Source organism: Chlorocebus sabaeus, chromosome 8, assembly GCF_047675955.1.
Source record: "Chlorocebus sabaeus isolate Y175 chromosome 8, mChlSab1.0.hap1, whole genome shotgun sequence".
In the NCBI taxonomy this organism is placed as follows: domain Eukaryota; kingdom Metazoa; phylum Chordata; class Mammalia; order Primates; family Cercopithecidae; genus Chlorocebus; species Chlorocebus sabaeus.
Genome location: NC_132911.1, coordinates 101,603,993 through 101,627,332, shown reverse-complemented (window position 1 = coordinate 101,627,332; position 23,340 = coordinate 101,603,993). Strand labels below are relative to the sequence as shown.

Here is a 23,340-nt window from a genome sequence, read left to right as displayed (position 1 = left end):
GGAGAAAAAAGTGGTAAGAATTGGGCTAATTGATGACAAGCGCCAAGAGCTGTCTTGCCAGTGCCCAGAGCACCCCACCAGTGCCAGTTCATATTAACAGAGCGTCCACTGGCTGGGGACCAAGCCCCGGGGTGGGGGAGGAGGTAAAGATGCCAGGATGGAGAGGAGACAAAATTCCTACCCCGAGGGAGCAGGGAAAGTCTAGTTCAGACAAGACTTTTGAAATTATGAGCAGAGATATTTTCAACTTTGCAAAATGGAGGAACCTCACCTTAGATGTCCCCATGGAGCCTTGGAGGGATGCAGAAGACAGGATTGGCCAGTGACAGTCAAAGTGGCAGGCACCCCACTCTACTAGCTCCCCAGTTCCTGGAGGCTGGGGTGAATGGCTCTGCAATAGACCAGGACATCTCCTATAAAGCACCAAAATTCTGTTCCCAAACCACTAACCAGGGCACCCAGTTCAGGTTTTAACAAACTACCAGCAGAGACAGCAGCATTAACTAGTTTCAAAACTTCTGGATGTGCTACAATCTGATAATTTGGTGCTTTGGGTGAACTTTGTTTTGTAATTAACCGTCACTCCTATTTGATGATAGAGTTGGTTTCTGAAATATGAATAAATCCCACGTACAAAATCAATTCTTCAGAAAAGCTCCAGGAGGGGTAATTAAAATTCCAGCCATGAAGCAAGGGGTTAACATACTTGAGCCATCAGGCAACTCAATGGTACCTTAATACCAAGAAAGAATTGTGGATTCCTGTCCCTTTACCCAATACCTTAGGCCCACTGGGCACTCTTGACTGCCTGCACTGATCAGAAATGGTTTTTTTTTGTTATGTCTTTGGGAGGAGGTAGGTGGAGGTCAGAAAGCAGAGGAAAGTCTTCAGGAAATGTTTGGTCTCTGAAGTCTTGGATCCCATAGAAGAAAATTCTTCCTGAGTCTGGGCCAGTGAAAATCCCCTAGGAACTGGGGAAGTTGAGCTACAGTTTATGGAAACTTAAATTTAAAATGTGTTGCCTTATTCCAAGACACCAGTGTGATCCAGTAATTTACCAGGAAAACAATAACAATCCCCAAACCCTTCCAAATTGTAAGGAAATTGTAATTTAGTAGCTGATTCCAGTGACTCTGGTGTATGCCAATTAAAATGGGTGTTTTCCCCCCAGGGAGTTCTACTGGAATTCTTCAGAATAGTTCATCTATGTACAAAGCACACTTGGGGCCAAGTCAAATAGGTCAAATGAGTTGTTCTACCTTGTGGGATGATCTTCAGGTCTGCCAGAAAAAAATGAAGCAAAAGCAAGTTCAATGTCCTGAAATAAAGTCAGAACAAACAATGAAATGATTTCTGGGTTACCTTCAGGATGAATTGCAAGTTGATAATTAAGGCTATAGATTAGGAAAAGGCCAAAATTGCCTTTTCTGCTAGAGGTCCTGCCATGTCCTAGATGTGCAGAGAACCTTATTCAGAAGTGTGGGGTTAAGATTTTTAGTTCTGGGACTGGGCGATGGCTCACGCCTGTAATCCCAGCACTTTGGGAGGCTGAGGCGAACGGATCACTTGAGGTCAGGAGTTCTAGACCAGCCTGGTCAACATGGTGAAAACCCATCTCTACTAAAAATACAAAAGATAGCTGGGTGTGGTAGTGGGCACCTATAATCCCAGCTACTCAACAGGCTGTAATCCCAGCTACTCAGGAGAATTGCTTGAACTTGGGAGGCAGAGGTTGCAGTGAGCCGAGATTATGCCACTGCACTCCAGCCTGGGCAACAAAGCTTGAGTCCATCTCAAAAAATAAAAATAAAAATTAATAATAATAATAATACAAAAATTACCTGGGTGTAGTGGCACACGCCTGTAATCTCAGCTACTTGGGAGCCCGAGGCTGAAGAATCACTTAAACATGGGAGGCAGAAGTTGCAATGAGCCGAGATCGCACCACTGCACTCCAGACTGGGTGACAGAGTGAGACCCTGTCCCAAAAAAAAACACAGATTTTCAGTTCTTACATGGGCACTCATGTAAGCAGACAAAAATGAGATATGTATTATCTGAGAACTCCTAAGAGTTCACGAGTTAACTGGAATTGGTATCTGTTTAATCACAACCTGAGTAGCTATATTTGGGACCAACTCTCAGTTCTCTGTCTCCACGGAGAGTCTATTGAGGACTAAGGATTTGGGTCGGGGGAGTCATTTGACCCAGACCTCACACTCGTGAACAGCCTCAAATATAGACTTTAAACATAAGCATCCCTTTGCTCTTTGTAAACATTAGAACTTTTTTGTTTTGCCTTAGAATCCTTCTTACTTGAGACCTAGCTATCTGGCCTAGATGGCAGATTGAAATGAGACTGTCGAATCCAAAGGGGACCAGAGTACAGTATAAGGAAACTGAAGAACAGACATGTTGCCTCACAGACCTATAACCTAAAATAAAGCTCTACTGAATGCATGAGGAGACATGTAAAATTGCAATGTCATCTCACGTGCACTGTTTCCCTAGGTGACAGACAGTGTTTGAGTTCCATGTAAACTATTGGAGCTCCTCCCCGTCTCCCTCAAGCAGAAGGGCAGGAAAGGAAACATCTTCATATCCGGCCAGCTGCCAATTTGTTGGAGCTGGAGTTGCAGGGTTAAGGGAATGTTGCAAGGTAGTGGATGAGCTTGGACTCCAGCCCAGGGAGGGGAACCCTGTAGGCAGGGCGGTGCTCCCTTTGGGATACCTCATCTACATGGACAGCTGGGGCCATGTCCAGAGGGTTCCTTTGAGGACAGGCTGACTGATGGCACCATTGTCCTAGGTGGCATAATTTCTTTTTTCTTTTTTATTTTTTTGGCATATGAAAATTTATTACTACAGTGTTTTCACCATTAAAATTTATGATCTTGGTCTTTCCTTCTTGCCTTTGTATAGGGCCAAAAGAAAGACATAGGCTACTTTGACAACCTGAAAGCGGACTTCAGAAATATAACCAACAGCATGACCTTTTTGACTAAATCCAGCAACCACAACTGTATCGTTTTCCTCAGTAAAGTTCAAGCAATCATCATTGAGTACAAAGGCTGTGATTTTCTTGCCATCCTTGATCCACTGGACCCTGACACACTTCCTAATGGCAGAATTTGGCTTTTTGGCTTCAACTCCTGCTTTTTCCAGCACAATTCCTTTTGCATGAGAAGCACCTCCAAAAGGGTTGGCCTTCAGGGCTGTGCCCAAATGGGCTTCCTTGTACTGTCTCATGCCACTTCTGATCTCATTGGTGACTACAGAGCCTCCTCGCAGTATGAAGTCCACCACACTTGCCCATCCTGCCAGTGCTACAGGCCTGAGCAAAAGAGAGCAGCAGCTGTCGCAGGTGAAATCATTTCTAAATAAACATATCCCATCTTGGAAAGACAGGATGAAAGTGATCAGGAAAAAACTACAGCAAGTTGAAAATTTGTTCAGGAAAACAATACTCATTTCAAAGGGGACTCAAGTGTGTTTATGTGATCTTGACTTGGATCACGAGCTCCTAAGGACAAGGACTGGGCATTTTGCTTGTTAATAGATCTTGCCCTATGCCATGCTGTAGAAGGGACTGGGTTACTGGCTTTAACCTGGATTTTAGAGCCTTGTAGTTTTGTGGAATCAGACTGATGCAGCTTCCTATCAAGGATGAGGTAAGGCCTGGCACAGTGGCTCATGTCTGTCATGTCAGCCCTTTGGGAGACCTAGGCAGGAGGATCACTTGAGCCCAGGAGTTCGAGACCAGCCTGAGCAACACAGTGAAACCCCATCTCCCCCAAAAATTTAAAAATTAGCTGGATGTGGTGACATGTGCCTGTAGTCCCAGCTATTTGGGAGGCTGAGATGGGAGGATCACTTGAGCTGGGGAGGTCAAGGCTGCCGTGAGCTGTGATTGCACCACTGTAATCCAGATTCCAGCCTAAGCAACAGAGCAAGACCCTGTCTCAGATTTTAAAAAAGAGAGATAATAGGCAGTCGCGGTGGTGCATGGCTATAGTCCCAGCTACTTGAGAAACTGAGACAAGAGGATCCCTTGAGCCCAGGAGTGTGAGCCTGGCTTGGGCAACACAGCAAGACCCCATCTCTACCAAAAAAAAATAATAATAATGTTAAAGAATGAGAGAATAGAGTGAAGTGGGGAGCCTTAATGCATACGCAATAGTAAGTACAAACATGATTTTTTTTCTTGGATATTGACAAGGCTGAAACACTGCCTGTCTACCTGCAGACTGTCATCCAGGGGAGAGTGGCATGACCACGGCTCACTGCAGCCTCAAACTCCTTGGCTTAAGTGATCCTCCCACCTCAGCCTCTCTGAGTAACTGGAATTACAGACATGCGCCACCATGCAGACACAGACTCATTAATATCCTTGACAGAAGGTAGTTAGTTGAGTGTCACAAGGATGAGGCTGTCGGCTTCTAATAGCAGACCACTTTGTGCCAATTTCTAGGTTAGTGAAACTACCTGCAGACTAGGTTTCACTTTGGAAGTGGAGGATGGACCTGCTATTTATGGAAGCATCGCTCAGCAACACAGATTGCTGCTGCTTTCATTCCTAAACCTAGAAATTGGCACAAAGTGGTCTGCTATTAGAAGCCGACAGCCTCATCCTTGTGACACTCAACTAACTACCTTCTGTCAAGGATATTAATGAGTCTATGTCTGCATAGTGGTGCATGTCTGTAATCCCAGTTACTCAGAAAGGCTGAGGTGGGAGGATCACTTAAGCCAAGGAGTTTGAGGCTGCAGTGAGCCGTGGTCATGCCACTCTCCCCTGGATGACAGTGTGAGACAGTATCTTAAGGAAAAAAAAAAATCATTTCCACTGCAGAAATTGCCTGCAGTGGGAATTTCTATGCTTGAGTCTACGGTACCTGCCACAGATGAATTTATATTGCTTTTATTATTGGAATTTTGTGATCTTCTTATAAAGGATGAAAGACAAACAAGGTTTATAATGCATGGTCTTACAGGGATTTCATTTAAATCTGAAGTGACCAGGAACTAGGTGAACAGGTCACTATCTTTAAGTTGCATATTAGCTGTTGAGAATTTTCCCCCCATTTATCCAAGGTCTCAGGGTTCCACCAATGTCTTAGATTTGGTCATTTATTGCTTTAACAATGATTTACTAGGAAAGGGAAAAGAGAAAGCTCCTAAGAGGAGACACATCTAGCAATTTAATTGTGTATTCAGATTCTTACTGAATTAAGCTCACATGAAAGGGACTTGATCACAAGAATAGTGAGAACTAAGAATGCTGGTTTCCTTTTGATTTCAAATTTAGGCAGACTATTAGGTAGCCTCTCATCTTAGCAGGACTTTAATCTTTCTTCGGAAAGCAATCCTTTTATGACTGTGGTGCTGTTATCACCTTTACAACTTTCTTGTAAGAGTCAAGACACTCCCCTAAAAGACCCCCAGCCCAGTACACACTACTCCAGCTGTGGCTTTGGCAGGGTTGCTGGAGCAGTGACTTTCCCACGGTCTGCTTGCATCATCTATAGGAATGAATCAATTTTTTTATTTTTCTTTCTTTTTTTGTTTTCTTTTTTTTCTTTTTTCTTTCTTTTCCTTTTTTCCTTTTCCTTTTTTTTTTTTTTTTTGGAGACAGGGTATCACTCTGTTGTCCAGGCTAGGGTGTAGTGGTGCAGTCATGACTCACTGCAGTGTCAACCTTTCAGGCTCAGGTGATTCTCCCACCTCAGCCTCCTGGGTAGCTGGGACCACAGGCATGTGCCATCACACCTGGCTAATTTTTGTATTTTTAATAGAGACAGGGTTTTGCCATGTTGGCCAGGCTGGTCTTGAACTCCTGACCTCAAATGATCTGCCCACCTTGGCCTCCCAAAGTGCTGGGATCACAGGCGTGAGCCACCACGCCTGGTGGAATGGAATTTTTTTCTAGTAGGCGCTTCTGAGTTGTCTCTGGGGAACTTGAACTCCACTGAGTTGCTTTTAAAAATTTGTTGCAGTCACTGGAATGGGATTACAGCTGGCTTTAATTTTCCTTATGTGCTTATTTTATTTTATTCTAGTAAATATGTTTTGAGTTCCTTCTATCTACCAGATATATGCCATACACAAACAGAGCAATACGTAACACATAGACTCTCTCTGAGTTGATAATCTACTGGCGGACTATCAACAAGAAAAGCAGTAACCATAGAGCAGAAGATATACCTTGATTGGGGATGCTGAGGATGCCATGGAAGAACATAAAATGAATGCCACCCAGGGCCAGGCACGGTGGCTCATGCCTGTAATCCCAGCACTTTGGGAGGCCAAAGGGATTGGATCACTTGAGGCCAGGAGTTCAAGACCAGCCTGGCCAACATGGCAAAACCCCATCTCTACTAAAAATACAAAAATTAGCTGGGCATGGTGGTGCACACCTGTGGTCCCAGCTACTCGGGAGGCTGAGGCAGGAGGATCACTTGAACCGGGGAGGCGGAGGTTTCAGTGAGCCGAGATTGCACCACTGTACTCCAACCTGGATGACAGAGCGAGAGACTCCATCTCAAAAAAAAAAAAAAGAATGCCACTTAGAGTAGTAGGCCATAGGCTTCTAGAAGGAAGTCATTTTCACATGGAGACCAAAAGGATGTTATTGGCTTTATTTTCTGTTCTTTCTTGTGATCCATTACCTACATAATTTTATTAAAACCTACAAGTTTGCAATGTGTCTTGATGCCCAGCTCATAACTGGATTTTCTATTAAGATGTTTAAGGAAGTTTAACTCTCAGGGACACAGATGATACAATGCATTAACTTCAACAGGGAAGAAAGAAAGAAAAAAAAAAAGCCTACACTCCCATGGGAAGTGACTACTCTTTTCTGTCTCTATTGGATAGGTGAGAAAATAGCGATACTGGCTTTCTGGGGCAGGGGCAGGGAAGGAAGTTGGGTTGTAAGGTGGCCCTAGACTATTCCTCCAAGACAGTACAAATTATATCATTGTTCTACTTACTTACTAGCCTGAATTATGCTTGAAATTTAATATGTATATTCTTCTCAACAAAGATAGTTTAAAATGGTGCCCCATTTCCTCAAAAGGAAATTGCTCCCTTAAAAACAACCACTCTAAAAGGCCCACCTCTGTTGATCCCTCTTCCTGCCTGAATACATTCTTTATAACAATGAAAAGCTGATATTTGCAGAGCATTTTCCAGTCTAATTAAATGGGAAACTGACAGCTTTACTTATTTAACACGAACCTCAAGTTGAAGATTCACCCCAAGTTTACAGTTTACACAGCTTTGCGCAACCTGCTTTCCTTCTTGGGATGTATTAAATCAAATTAGTAGAAATTGATGGTTGTTAAGAAGAAGCAAGAAGTTAGATGTACAGAATTCTGAAATTCTCGATGTCTCAAAGAAATGCATTACCTACTTTGATGTATTCAATCTGCATTTAAGTCCTCTGCCACTTACTATATGATTTTGGCCCAATTATTTACCTCTAAAACCCTCGGTTTCCTCACCTGTAAAATGGGGAGAGAGTTAACAATATATCTAAGCATGCCTGCATACAGGAAGGGCTCGATAAATGGTAAATGTTTTTATACCTTATAAAAGGGTAGAAGCTGCAGGGAAAGAAAGAGGGGCAAGGAGAAGGGGACCTGTGATCTTAAGTGAGGAAGGCAGGAATGACAGGGAGGGCACCAAAGGAGACACATTAAATCAACAGGAGCAGATCTTGGGGAAAGAGAGGACAATTTTCCATTTTAGGCACAATGAATATGAAATGTCAACTGATTGTCAAGATAGAGAAGACTGGGATTTAGAGCTGCTATTATTTTTTACTGAAGGCAACTAAATGTAGGAAAGGTAAATTTAATAAAAGACCTACAGTTAAAAACAAGTCAAGGAACACCCTGCGAAGTAAAATAGAGAAAGAGTGTAATTAGAAATACATTCCTTGGCCAGGCATGGTGGCTCATGCCTATAATCCCAACAGGCCGAGGTAGAGGATCACTTGAGCCAAGGAGTTCAAGACCAGCCTGGGCAATATAGCGAGATCCTGTCTCTGAATTAAAAAAAGAAAAAAAAAGAAATACATTCCTTTAGTTAAAATGAATAAAATGGGTATCACACAAAGGCCACCACACTGGGTGCAAGGGGTGTCCCTGCCACATGAGACAACATGGTCCTTTATGCTGTTGCTGGTCACGGACAGCAGACCCATTGCTCCTTGTCTTCCCAGAGCCAGGGCTTTCCTTAGGCACAGGTAAAGACTCATCTGCTCCTAAGCAGGCCTAGCTTGGACATCCCCATCTACGAGCCCAGAAATTGGAACGTGTCACTTGGATAGCAGGGGCTGAGACACTGCAGCCCAGACCTGTGACTAGTAAGTAGCAGCCAGGATGATGTCACACTCAATCCTAGCCTTTCCTGAGAAACGCAGCTCCAACCCTCATTGCTGGTGAACGATGTGCATCCTACCCTCAATCACACAGTTCTTTACAAAACTATCTTTGCTCTATTGAAACAATATACTTGCTACATGTTGACATACATCAAGGGATATATAATTTTTAATTCCTGGGTGAAGAGGTTTCCATCTTAATAAAAGTTGTGTTTACACTGTTAATGACTTTGGAAGAAAAAAAAAGGCTGGGCACCGCGGCTCACTGTAATCCCAGCACTTTGGGAGGCCGAGGCGGGTGGATCATAAAGTCAAGAGATCAAGACCATCCTGGCCAACATAGTGAAACCCCGTCTCTACTAAAAATACGAAAATTAGCTGGGCGTGTTGGCGCGTGTCTGTAGTACCAGCTACTTGGGAGGCTGAAGCAGAATTGCTTGAACCGGGGAGGCAGAGGTTGCAGTGAGCTGAGATCATGCCACTGCACTCCAGCCTGGAGACAGGGCAAGACTCCGTCTCAAACAAACAAACAAAACAAACTGTATCTACTTCTGCCACTCCTAGTTTGGTGCAGACTTGATACCTCTTTTGTGAAGCAGCAGCTGAGGAGATGCTGGCCATGGCCAACAAAAAGCCCAAGGAAAGAGTCAAGACAGGGCCGGGGCGGTGGCTCACGCCTGTAATCCCAGCACTTTGGGAGGCCGAGGTGGACAGATCGCTGCCTGACGTCGGGAGTTCAAGACCAGCCTGGCCAGCATGGTGAAACTCTGTCTCTACTAAAAATACAAAAATTAGCGGGGCATGATAGCAAGTGCCTGTAATCCCAGCTACTCAGGCTCAGGAAGCTGAGGCAGGAAAATCGCTTGAATCCAAGAGACAGAGGTTGCAGTGAGCCAAAATCATGCTATTGTACTCCAGCCTGGGCAACAGGGTGAGACTCACTCCATCTCAAAAAAAAAAGACTCAAGACAGAACAATGATCATATTAATTAGAAGGTAGCAGGGCACGATGGTTCTGTGATGCAAGTTTAATTTTTGCATAGATGTATATTTTTTGAGATGGAGTCTCGCTCTGTCACCCAGGCTGGAGTGCAGTGGTGCAGTCTCAGCTCACTGAAACTTCTGTCTCCCGGGTTCAAGTGATTCTCCTACCTCAGTCTCCCAAGTAGCTGGGACTACAGGCATGCACCACCACCCCTGGCTAATTTTTGTATTTTTAGTAGAGACAGGGTTTCACCATGTTGTCCAGGCTGGTCTCGAACTCCTGACCTCAAGTGATTCACCCACCTTGGCCTCCCAAAGTGCTGGGATTACAGGCATGACATAGCCTGTGGTGCAGTTTAAGGGGCATACGCCACTCAGTAAACTAGGCCAGGTGTGGTTGCTCACCCCTGTAATCCCAGCACTTTGGGAGGCCAAAGTGGAGAGATCACCTGAGGCCAGGAGTTCGAGACCAGTCTGGCCAACATGGTGAAACCCTGTCTCTAGTAAAAATACAAAAATTAGTCGGGCGTGGTGGCACGCCCCTGTAATCCCAGCTACTTGGAAGGCTGAGGCACGAGAATTGCCTAAACTTCGGAGGTGAAGGTTGCAATGAGCCGAGATTGTGCCACTGCACTCCATCCTAGGTGATAGAGCGAGACTCTGTCTCAAAACAAACAAACAAACAACAACAACAAAAAACAAAAAGGAAAGAGGCATACATCTTAGTAAACTACTGGAAGCCTATTGTGAAGGACAGGGTTTGTCAATGAGGCAGATCCGATTCCAATTTGATAGGCAACCAATGAAACAGACACACTTTCACAGTTGGAAAAGGAGGATGAAGATACAATTGATGTGTTGCAGCAGCAGACAGGAGGTGTCTACTGAAAAGGGAACCTGCTTCTTTACTCCAGAACTCTGTTCTTACAGACCAAGATTATATTCCCAATTAGAAAACTGCAATGTGGTTCCACCATATCCTGACTACTACAGTATAGGTTTCTCTATTCCTTCATTTCCTCCTTCCCCATTCCTTTACTGTACATCAAGTAATTGCTACATGTGCATAAGCATGTTCACTTTTTTTCTTTTTGAGACAGGGTCTCACTCTGTCACCCAGGCTGGAGTGCAATGGCACAATCTCAGCTCACTGCAACCTCCATCTCCCAGTCTCAAGCAATTCTCCCAGCTCAGGCTCCTGAGTAGCTGGGACTAGAGGCCACCCATCATAACGGCTAATTTTTTTTTTTTTTTTGTATTTTTTGTAGAGACGAGGTTTTGTCACGTTGCCTAAGTTAGTCTTGAACTCATGAGCTCAAGTGATCCACATACCTCCCAAAGTGCGGGGATTGTGGGCATGAGACAGAGTGCCCCGCCTGTTGCGTTTTTGGTTTTTTGTTTTTGTTTTTGAGACGGAGTCTTGCTCTGTCGCCCAGGCTGGAGTGCAGTGGTGCGATCTCAGCTCACTGCAAGCTTCGCCTCCCGAGTAGCTGCGACTACAGGCGCCTACCACCACGCCCGGCTAATTTTTTACATATTTTTAGTACAAATGAGGTTTCACCGTGTTAGCCAGGATGGCGTCGATCTCCTGACCTCATGATCTGCTCCCCTCGGCTCCCAAAGTGCTGGGATTACAGGCGTGAGACACCATGCCCAGCCCCAACCTGTTGCGTTTTTTAAAAACTAAACAGCCGGTATGTTTTGATTGACATCAAGTGGAAATGGGATGGGGAAAAATATTGTTTCAGTGAAAATACACCCTTTCTCCATTAGTGGCATGCTCATTCAACTCTATATTCCAGCAAGTTATTTTGCTGTTGTTTAAACAACAACAAAAACAAAAATCCTTGCATACCTTGTTCAACTGGAGAATTTTATTTGTAAAACCAATGACAATTTTATAACTTTCTTGTATGTAGCTGTTACAAGTAAGGCAATCTGTCTTTAAGTAGGGATACATTACTCTAAAAAAGGAATCCTAGATAGTTTTCCCTTCAAGTCAAGCATCTTGTTGTTTAAATAAACTTTTTTTTTAAAGTGTATCTAAGTTTTAGGTGGAATAAAACAAAACTTGAGTCTGTTGTGCTGTTTTAAGTGAAATTCTTCATTCTAAAGCATCAGCTGCTCTTGCTCGTAGGGGTCACATAGACAAGTATATGGTGCTAAGACTTTAACTTTTTCTGGGTTGGCCAAGCCACAGCTTCTTGCTTGCTGTCTTGGTACTTTAGTCAGCAGAAGGCCTGCGTGGGCTTCTGGGTAGAAGGTTGCACATCTGGCTGGTTTCCATACACCATGAGCCATTTGGCAGAAAACTTGGCCAGGGTACAGAAGCACTTTAAGTGATTCCATGGGTGTGAAGACATCCTTGCAATCCTCCTTTTTCCTTCCCTTTTAAAGCACGTATCTGAGCTGCCAAAAACCCCTTTTATATGGGCCATGGGCACTGTTTTTGGTGTTTGTTAGGTCTGAAGGGGGGGGCCTTGAAAAGCCTTAGCCTGCGCTTTCCGCTGGCAGTTCTTTTGCACGAGTTGCTCTTTCAACACCTTGGCCAAGACACCTGCCCTCTTCCCTCCAGAACCCGAGACTGCCCACGTGATCAGCACCAATGCAATTTAATGGTATTTAAGTCAGTTTCCAGACTGGCTGCAAAACCTAAACACATCTCTAAAAATCAAAGAGAGAAAGTACATGTGTTTATAGTCTCATTCGTTTTCCTCTGTCACAAAAAAAAAAAGCTCACTTCACACAGCAAGATTTTCCTCAAATGATCAATAGTTCAAATACAATAATACATCCCTCTATGGAGAAAACTTTAATGGTTACAGTTTATACAGTTACGGTTATAACTGTAATGGTTACAGTTATAATGATCTCTATTGAGATCATTAATAATCAGTATTGTTGGTTAATGAACTGAGGGTAGAGAGGAAAGACAAATGGAATGTTTAGTTAAGCAGTCAAACTACACAAATATGTTTAGGACTAGAGTAAAAAATGGGGAGGGGGCAGAAAGGCTTGGAGTAGGGGAAATTTCTTTTTCTTCCTTTTCCCTCCCCTTCTTCCCTCCGTTTCTTCCTTTTCTTTCCCTCTTTCTTCTTTCTTCTCTCTCAAGGGCTAGAGTAAAAAACGGGGAGGGGGGCAGAAAGGCTCGGAGTAGGGGAAGTTTCTTTCCCTCCCTCCCTCCCTCCTATTTTTTCGATCCCAGGCTGGAGTGCAGTGGCGTGATCTTGGCTCACTGAAACCTCAGCCTCCCTGGCTCAAGTGATTCTCATGCCTCAGCCTTCCGAGTAGCTGGGATCACAGGTGCATGCCACCATGCCCAGCTAATTTTTCTATTTTTAGTAGAGACGGGTTTCACCACGTTGGCCAGGCTGGTCTCAAACTCCTGACCTCAAATGATTCGCCCACCTCAGCCTCCTCAAGTGCTGAGATTACAGGTGTGAGCCGCCGCGCCTGGCCATTTCTTGCATTCTTGAGGATGAAAGGAAGGGGGCAGGAACAAGGATACCAGCCTCTGGAGGAGCTGGCGCACACAGTATTCATGTAGGAAGAGGGTGCAGGAAGGAGAGGGACTACTGGACTTAAGCCTCTTTTACATAACTTGGCATCCTGGAAATCTGACTAGTTTGTTCAACGGAAGCTGTTTCTAGGGTGGACAGACCACAATTTAAGTCAAAGGGTGTGTATGTTTTCCTCTTTCTTCTGCCCCAGCAAAGAGACTTGAAAAACTGCAGGAGTAACTGCTTGTTTCTCTGTGGACAACAAAATAGAAGAAAGGGGCTAGATATCAAAATGGATTTGAAATACATAGAAAAGTACTTATCTGGATTAGCAATGAGACAAATAGATACACTGAACTGCTAAGGCATGTAATGTGCTCTGCTAGGTCATTTTAATCCGGCATCACAACCTTCCCATAGTGGAGACAAGGAGGGAACAATTCCTTACTCTGCAGAGGTAAACATGGAGGCAGCTCCTGACCTTAGCCTAGGTTATGTGACAAGTCAGGAAAAGCCAGCATATGGGATCTTTGAGAACGAAGGGATATCTCAGAGTCTATGGTGCTACTTGAGTGCTGCATGAATGAGATCAGCAGTCTTGTTTTCTCTCCAAGAACCCTATGTGACTCTCAAAATCAGCACTTCCTTCCATTTGACCATGCATCATTTTTCTTTCTTTCTTTTTTTTCCTGAGATGGAGTCTGCTCTGTTGCCCAGGCTGGAGTGCAGTGGTGCAATCTCAGTTCACTGCAACCTCCACCTTCTGGGCTCAAATTATTCTCCTGCCTCAGCCTCCCAAAGAGCTCAGATTACAGGTGTGCACCACCATGCCCAGTTAATTTTTGTATTTTTAGTAGAAATAAGGTTTTCCCATGTTAGCTGGTTGGGCTGGTCTCAAACACCTGACCTCAGATGAGGTCTCCCAAAATGTTGGGATTATAGGCATGAGTCACTGTGCCTGGCCTGACCATGTATCATTTTTTATACTGCAAAAATGATTAGGCAAAGAGCTATAAAATCATGGGGAATGCCGGGTGCGGTGGCTCACACCTGTAATCCCAACACTTTGGGAGGCCGAGGCCGGCGGATCAAGAGGTCAGGAGATCGAGAACATCCTGGCTAACACAGTGAAACCCCCATCTCTACTAAAAATACAAAAAATGAGCCAGGCATGGTGGCGGGCGCCTGCAGTCCCAGCTACTCAGGAGGCTGAGGTAGGAGAATGGTGTGAACCCAGGAGGCGGAGCTTGCCGTGAGCTGAGATTGCGTCACTGCATTCCAGCCTGGGCGACTGAGGGAGACTCCATCTCAAAAAAAAAAAAAAAAAAAAAAAAATCATGGGGAACATGCAATTAACTTTGATTTCCTATGTCCCTTCCCCAGGGATCATGAAACTATCTGATAGGGTTTTTCCATTATTTTAGTTTTGAGACAAGGTCTCAGTCTGTCTTTCAGGCTGGAGTACAAGTAGCATGATCATGGCCACAGTTCACTGCAGCCTCAACCTCCTGGGCTCAGGTTATCCTCCCATCTCAGCCTCCTGAGTAGCTGGGACTACAGGCACATGCTATGGTACCCAGCTAATTTTTAAATTTTGCAGAGATGAAATCTCACTATGTTGCCCAGGCTGGTCTCTAACTTCTGGGCTCAAGCGATCCTCCTGCCTCGTTCTTCCAAGGTGCTGGGATTATAGCCACTGCCCCCGGCGCCCTCTCCATTTCTAGTAACCCATGTGTTTCACTTTGTGTCAATCTTCTAGACATAATAAAGCTTCAAGAAACAGAATTACTTAGGTAGAGTTTACAAAGAATGCCAATGAGATACACCAAAAGAAATAACTGGGGCTGATTCTTTGGGATAAAAATGCCCCTTCCTACCTCTCTTATTTTAATCTCCCTTGGAATGTAGCAAAAATCTTAACTGCTTATTAAAAGGACACTATGGACACAAAGCAACCATATGCAAAACAGCTGAACACACGGTTAGGAACGTTGGAAGCTCGAGTCTGTTTGACCCCCATTCCTCTTGGCCTAAGATGCTGATTTTATCAGGACTGGAATATTAAAAACACTGTGTGTAGGCCGGGCGTGGTGGCTCACGCCTGTAATCCTAGCACTTTGGGAGGCTAAGGCGGGTGGATCATGAGGTCAGGAGTTCAAGACCAGTCTGGCCAAGATGGTGAAACCCCATCTCTACTAAAAATACAAAAATTAGCCAGGCATGGTGGCGGGTGCCTGTAATCCCAGCTACTCAGGAGGCTGAGGCAGGGAATTGCTTGAACCCAGGAGACAGAGGATGCAGTGACCCACTGAAGTGGGCGATCTTGGGTCACTGCACTCCAGCCTGGGCGACAGAGCGAGACTTTGTCTCAAAAAAAAACAAAACAAACAAACAAAACAAACAAACAAACCACTGTGTGTAAAACAAGCAATAAAGCCTACTCCTTAGGCTGAACTGGGTGCATCTGCCTGCACATATGTGGAGGGAAAGGTCCTCAGACACAATCAGCACAGAGTCACAAGGTCATCTTGGATGTGAGCAAACCTCATTTTAATTGCAAAAGACTTCATTTACAGCACATTCAATAATGAACCAACAGGAGAGTTGCTGACTTTGGAACATATGAATATATAAAAATCCCTTGCAATTCAGGTAGTCAAGATAAAAAGCGCATACAAGGAAAACAACCCTCATTTTTCTGAAAACTTTTACATTTTAAAAGGTGACTAGACATACTTGGAAGTTCAAAGTAGTAGGATGTAGCTTGCCAGGAAAGGAAAACCCTTTTCCATGTTGTTAGGCAAAAGTATATCAAATATATCCAAATTCCACTTGATAAAGTCAGTTGGATGACTGCCTTGAATCAAGCTAGGGCAGAACGGTTAGTAAAAGCAGGCCCTGGGTGGGGATGCGAATCCAGAAGAGGGGCACCAGATTCCATGCAGTGCCAAGCACATCTGTTCCACCCTCTAACATATACGAGGCACGTCACCCCCATGTCCCTGGACACAAGATCCATGAGAACAGTCAGCAGATGGTCACTGCTCCCACGGCCTGGTGCTTTCTAATGGTCTTAATTCAGGCCATGGAGAAAATCCCTTACCACCAAACGCAAACTGTCATTGAACTTAAGTTATAAAGGATGTTGTGGGGGAAATTCTTGTAACACAAACATAAGGACTTCTATTTACCTAATTAGAACAATCATCACACAATTGACATTCCTGTTTCCATAAGGTTTTGTTCTCTATGCTGGAATGGCTGAAGAAGTTGTCGTCTATTTTTGGTTTTATTTTACATTTTCAAATGAGAGGGGACAGAGAGAAAAAATGTGACTAACTGCCCAACTCTGGGGCCCAGCAGGTACAAAAGCAGACTTATCTGACTCTAGGTCCATCAGATTTGGGGGAAGTTTCAGTGCCTAGGGAAGGTTAGTGAAGCCCGTTATATCCCCGATCCTACAGGAAGAATTCCACAGCTAATCTACCACAGTGTTCTAGGCAAAGCATATATTGAAAACTACAGTTTTCAACCTAACATCTAAATTTTAAAAAGTAGCATTTCAGCAACAAACAAGCTCAGAGAGCTCATCGCAAAAGTGAAGTAACAACTATTGCTCAGATGTCTGCAAAGTCAAGCTGCTGCCCTCAGCTCCGCCCACTCGAAGGCTTAGGCAGACACGTAAGGTGGCGGCGGCTCCTTGGCAGCACCATTCACAGTGGCATCATCATACGGGGGTAGCAGCACCTGAGAAGAAAGAGAGACGGCAAGAGTTAGTGTTTCAAGAGCACGTACGTTCCCTGAGGTTTAGCTTTCACTGAACTTTTATGCAACTAAACATGTTCCACAACTTGTACTAAGTTCAATTTTCTAGCAAGTGGATACACTTCATTAAAAGACTTTTTGAATCCTTAAAGGAGCAAATGGAGAGCGACTCTCAAGCCGTGAGTTTTTCTAACCCTGTCCATGTGTACCTGGATGGCCAGACGTCGGTGACTCTAGAAGAAATGGTGAGGGCTCTGAAGAGGAAAAAGGACCCCTAGGTGAGTGTGTCCGTGTGCACACACAAATAGGACTTGACTGACTACAGTAACCACTCATGGTGAGAACTGCAAAGTGTAGTGAAAATGCTAAGCTTTTGGTATCAGCCTGGATTTAAAGCCTGGGTCAGTCGCATTTTATCAGCGTAGCCTTGGGTAAGTTATTTAACATCAGTTTCGGTGTCTATGAAATAAGGATACCTGAGAGTTGGCAGTCTACACACTGGCTGATTTCAGCTTTCTTGGAGTAGAAAATGGAATACAGAATAGTTGTATCACCCTTCATTCAGTAAACTAACATGTATTATGCATCTAGTATGTAATAGTCATTGTGAGTACAAGATAATTAAGACAAAAGACAGTCCCTTTAGGAGCTCAGAGATGAGAAGACAAAATAAAACCTCACCCCCCTCAAGTGATTTGTGGAAAGGGAAATACTATTCACAAACGAAACCACACTTGGTTAGATTTTCTATCAGGAATATCATTTATGGTAAAGTGGTATTCATCAATTTTGTTAATTTTCATTTATCTGTCCCTTTAGCTCCTACCAGAACAACACTAAAATTTTAAGTTTGTTTCAAGTTTTTGTCACATTGCGTACACACACACAACACACACACCCCTCCTCTCTAGCTCTACACACTTCATTACTTCTCTCCTCCCAGTCTTGGGGCTTCTGTAGGGCTGAAGCCGGTCTCACTTCCCTGAGGCTGGGCCAGTGCCTATCTGACAGCAGGAACTCAGATGTTTGCGGAGTGACGGAGGTGCCATTTAGGCCCCTGAAAAGCCTGTATGGTTCCTTCGGCCACCTAGGCAGAGGGCACCTGTACTGGCTAGAGTCCAATCAGAACACAGAAGCCACACAGGGATGTGAATAAAGTTTAATGAACAATTATTAACAGGGGACTGAGGAGTGGGGAACTGACTAATGGGGGGGGAAAGAGCACTAATGGATACGAAGATTGAAGGAGGGCACTCAGGGAAGGAACAAGCTAGAACAGAGGTCCCCCAGGGCTGGGCTGAGACACGGCTGGGGAGGGTGTGGCTGAAGCCCAATGGACAGTGGAGAAGCTTCCAGCTGAACCAGGTAGAGGCCAGTGTGCATAGAAGTGCCTGCGGGAAGGGAGCCACCGCCCACACTGGAAACCACCTGAGAGGCAGTGGGTGCTGGCAGGCCTGTCATGAGGAGGTGCTGCCGCCGCTGTCTTCACTTGTACTGGGCCCTGGGGAGCACTGCCAACAAGATCTGAACACTGCAGAAGCACACAGGAACCGGGGGCGGGCGGGCGGGGGGACAGGGGCTTTCCTCCTCCAGCGCCCCCCGACGGGCCTGGCTAAACAGGGTCAGGAGGTAAAGGAGGAGAATGTGCAAGGCCCAGCCCACTTCAAGCTAAGTGGGACTCTGGAGCTCTGATGCAAGAAGTGGATAACTGGCCAGCAACACACAAGCAAAGGCAACGCGCCAGAGTCGCGCCCGCCAGCTCCCCGGCCTTTGTTCCTGAAAGAGGTAGTGACTTTGCCTATGTGCTAAATACTTTATATGTCAGGTATTACTCAAGGCACAGACTCTGGGGCAAATGTTCAGCGTTGCCCACGTGGAAAAGGAATGGAGTAGGCAAGATACACTCAGTACAGAACACACGCCTGAGGCAAGGAAGCACAGCAGGAAACCAGGTCCAACAAACCAGCACCCACTGAGCACCTAGGTGTCCAGGGCACTCAGTCACAGCGACTCAAACCTGAAAACATGTCTGTTCAGGGGCCTGCAGTCTAGCAGAAGGCAGACACAGGTAAAACTCCACATGAGCAATGTGTGGATGTAGACAAGATAGGAAAGGACAGACAAGGACAACCAATTTAAGCTGGGGAGTCAAGGAAGGCCTCTCAGTAGGATGACCAGGCGTGCAGTAAAGAGGATGACATTCCAGTAGGGAGTTAAGAGAGAAGCAGGCCACAGGGCACTTTCTGGAAACTGCAAGGGGTTCACTACATTGAACACCGAAGGGAGAATGTTGCAGAGATGAATGAAGTTGGAAAGATAGGCAAGGGTCAGCACATGAAGAGAGCCTCATGGTCGACCTTGACAAGTTCTAGCCAGTATCTAACAACAGCGTCTCCACTAGCAATTCCACAAGTGTCTGCTTGAGCTGCAGGAAGAAAAAAGTATTCTCTAAAACAAAGCAACAGCTGTCTTCTCTGCGTGTGCATATTGGACTTTAGGACTGAGCCCCCAGCGCACATATGTGTGTGTGCATTAGATACAGCAACTTATAACAAGTGGAAACAGCTGTGACCAGCACCAGAAATATTAAATTTTAGCATGACTGAGCTTCAACACAATGCTCCACCACTGCATTAAACAATTAACTGATTCACATACTTATCTTTAGACAAATTATCCTAAATCACGGTAGAGCTACTTAAATGTTTAAAACCTAGAGATGGGGTCTTGCCACGTTGCCCAGGCTGGTCTAGAACTCCTGGCCTCAAGTGATCCTCCCACCTCAGCCTCCCAAAGTGTTGCGATTACAGGCATGAGCCACTGTGCCCGACCTGTAGAGCTACTTCAAAGTAGCTATCGTAAAAAGTAAAAATCAGCTATCACAGCCACCATTTTTTTCTGAGCAAAACACAATATTCAAATCAAAATCTGCAAAATGTTCACAGAAGATTAACATAAAATATTCTTGAAAAAAAAATGGTGCTGCAAATCTGCCTTTTGTTTGTCAAAATAAAACTTTCACATTACATTTGGCAGTCTGTCACTATTTCTTGTTATTCATCTTCAAACTCATTTTAAAGTTTCATTTTAAATCAACGCTTTAACATCTTTGTGTTTTTTTTGTTTTTTTTTTTTGGTTTTTTTTGAGACAGAGTCTTGCTCTGTCACCCAGGCTGGAGTGCAGCAGCACAATCTTGACTGACTGCAACCTCCGCCTCCTGGGTTCAAGTAATTCTCCTGCGCTAATTCTTAGTTTTAGCAGAGACAGGGTTTCACCACGTTGGCCAGGCTGGTCCCAAACTTCTGCCCTCACGTGATCCACCTGCCTCAGCCTCCCAAAGTACAGGGATTATAGGTATAAGCCACCATGGCTAGCCAGTCAGTACTTTAACATCCTGATAGTCTTTTCTTTCAAATATTCTATGGCCTTGGACCTTTAATCCAAAGCTTAAGATACTTGGAGAAGAATTTCTCCTTTCATTAAAGTTTCTCACACCCTCCCTTGTTTTCACTTTTCCTTCAACACATACTAAATACTGATTGCAAAATATTCTCCAGATGACGCCTTTGGACTACTATCAAAGGTTCCCCACATGGCATTGGTTTTAAATCCTTATAGGGGCAGTATCATCTTTTTATCTAAGTGCTGCTGATATTATTGACGATTTAAAGGAAGGGCTGGTGAAGGAAGCATTGCCACAGTTTCTACTGCAGTCTATTCACTACAAACACTTGCTATTTTTCTTTACTACAAGGATCAGTCAAGTACTCCAAAATCTGAGAAAATAACTATAGGATCAATGAACACAGAATGTGCCCATTAAGATGCCATATAACAAAATTGGTGACAACTCTATTATTTTGACATTTGTGGAAGCTGGTGTTAGTTAAAACCACTCTTTTTGTTTTCAAAAATTTAACCATTCACAATGAATGATCAAAAATAATCTGAGAACTAAGAATATAGGTCATGCCCTACTTCTGAAGTCACTTCCTGACAAGCAGCAGCTACTCAAGGACCATCTAGATAAACATACTCATGAGTTTAAAACCATAACCACAGACTGCTTTAGGTCAAGCAATGCTTAATACAACCAAATTCTAATCTAAGTTCAGTTTCTTGGAGTTGGTTTTAACATGAGTTCAGCTCCGGAACGGCTGGATGACAGTGGAACTCTCTTCCACACAGAAGGAAAAATCCCCCTAATGCCCTCAGAAGTTCTTTAGGAAGATTATCCTCTGTCTATATGTAATGTCTCTTCTATTGAAGTTGTTATGCGAGGTGACAGCCTACTGGTGGGAAAGAAACTCATCATTCATTCCAATTCAACTCAACAAAGATTCAGAGTGTTACCAGAGATAACACTTCATTCTTCTTAGCTACATCAACATATAGAACAGTTGTGGGGAGAAATAAATCAAAGGTTGCAAAATCTGACATCCTAGAATAAAAGTGATTCCAACTAGGCCAAAATCCACAAGACATTAATAATTTGGGGAAACTGGCTGGGTACAGTGGCTCATGCCTATAATCCCAACAGTCTGGGAAGTTAAGTGAGGTGGGTCAATGTTTGAACCCATGAGTTTGAGACTACCCTGGGCAAAATAGCAAGACTCCATCTCTATTTAAATTTTAAAGCATTTTTGGGAAAACGAATTCACTCCATCAAATAATAATAAATGACAAAATGCTCAGGAAGGAAGAACTACTTATTGGTAAAAACAGAAAATATTTAGGCCCAGCAGAGTGGCTCACGCTGTAATTCCAGTAGTTTGGGAGGCCGAGGAGGGCGGATCACCTGAGGTAGACAGTTCGAGACCAGCCTGACCAACATGAAGAACCCTGCTTCTACTAAAAATACAAAATTAGCCAGGCGTGGTGGCGCATGCCTGTAATCCCAGCTACTTGCGAGGCTGACGCAGGAGGATTGCTTGAACCCAGGAAGTGGCAGTTGTGGTGAGCTGAGATCATGCCACTGCACTCCAGCTTGGGCAACAAGAGCGAAACTCCATCCAAAAAAAAGGAAGGAAGGAAGGGAGGAAGGGAAGAAGGGAGGAAGGGAGGAAGGGAGGAAGGGAAGAAGGGAGGGAGGAAGGGAGGGAGGAAGGGAGGAAGGGAGGGAGGAAGGGAGGGAGGAAGGGAGGGAGGGAGGGAGGGAGGAAGGGAGGGAGGGAGGGAGGGAGGAAGGGAGGGAGGGAGGGAGGGAGGAAGGAAGGAAGGGAGGGAGGGAGGGAGGGAGGGAGGGAGGAAGGAAGGAAGGAAGGAAGGAAAATATTTGGATACTAAGGTTAGAACTGGACTTTTACTGTAATATTAGTTAAGTCACTAAAGGCTTCTTTGGAATTCTACAGTTGCTAGCATTACATTCCCCAAAGTATGAAGTATAAATTACACCAGGTTCTTCAGACATTCATAAAAATATATCACAAAACGTTAAAAGATATGATTGTGTTGGTGTGGTGGCTCACACCTGTAACTCCAACACTTTTGGAAGCCAAAGCAGGAGGACTGGTTGAGTTCAGGAGTTCCAGAACAGTGTGGACAACATAGCAAGACCCTGTTTCTACAAAAAATACAAAAATTAGCCTTAGGAGGCTGAGGTGGGAGGACTGTTTTAGCAAGACCCTGTCTCTACAAAAAATACAAAAATTAGCCTTAGGAGGCTGAGGTGGGAGGACTGTTTGAGCCCAAGGGGTTGAGGCTGCAGTGAACCATGATTGTACCACTGCACTCCAACCTAGGTGACAGAGGAAGACTGAAAGGAAGGAAGGAAGGAAGGAAGGAAGGGAGGGAGGAAAGGAGGGAGGAAGGGAGGGAGGGAGGGAGGGCGGGCGGAAGATAGTGGATCGAACCCATGCTCGTAAGGGTTGGATTTTTCTATATAAGTGTTGAGTTGTGGTGGTCAAAATGTAATAGTTACTAGTAGTAGGGCTAGTAAGGTGTTGATTGTTAAGGCTAATGTTAGGCTAATTACTCTTCTTTGAATGCTGTCGAAACTAGCTGATTGGAAGTCAATGGTACTGTTTATATACTAAAAGAGTAAGATCCTCATCAGTAGATAGAAATATATAGGAATAATCACACTACATCTACAAAATGTCATTATCAGGCGGCGGCTTCGAAGCCAAAATGGTGGTTGGATGTAAAGTGATAAAATAATTGGCGGATAAGGCAGGTGATAAGGAATGTTGATCCAATGATAACATGAAGTCCGTGAAAGCCTGTGGCTATAAAAAATGTTGAACCATAAACTCCATTGGAAATAGTAAAGGGTGCTTCAGAGTATTCTGAGATTTGTAGGAGGGTGCAGTAGATAACCAGTAAAATTGTAATAAGTAGTGCTTGAATTGTTTGTTTTCGATTAAACTGTGATAAGCTCAAGTAATTGAAACTCCTGATGCAAGCAATATGGACGTGTTTAAGAGTGGTACTTCTAGGGGGTTTAGAGAGGAGTAATGCCTGTTGGGGGTCAACGTCCTCCTAGTTGTGGAGTGGGGACAAGGCTAGAGTGATAAAATGCTCAGAAGAATCCAGCAAAGATTTCTGAGATGATAAATAAAATTATTCCGTAGCGGAGGCCTTTTTGGACAGGTGTTGTGTGATGGCCTTGGTACGTACTTTCTTGGACAATGTCACATCTTCATTGGTATATGGTCAGTGTGTTAGTCAATAGGCCTAGTGTTAGTAGGGGGGTAGAGTAG

At 44.4% G+C, this 23,340-nt stretch overlaps 1 protein-coding gene and 1 pseudogene across 1 annotated transcript in view; both read right to left on the bottom strand.

Moving 5' to 3' along the window:
* Positions 1-2,846: 2,846 nt before the first annotated feature.
* LOC103237183 (small ribosomal subunit protein uS12-like) lies at positions 2,847-3,316 on the bottom strand (annotated as a pseudogene).
* Positions 3,317-15,401: 12,085 nt separating this feature from the next.
* Positions 15,402-23,340, bottom strand: part of LAPTM4B (lysosomal protein transmembrane 4 beta) — a 76,336-nt gene continuing 68,397 nt past the window's right edge. Inside the window, 1 exon segment of the mRNA XM_008001167.3 lies at positions 15,402-16,620. Within this exon segment, the coding sequence (XP_007999358.3) occupies positions 16,543-16,620 (78 nt within the window). The 3' untranslated portion in view covers positions 15,402-16,542.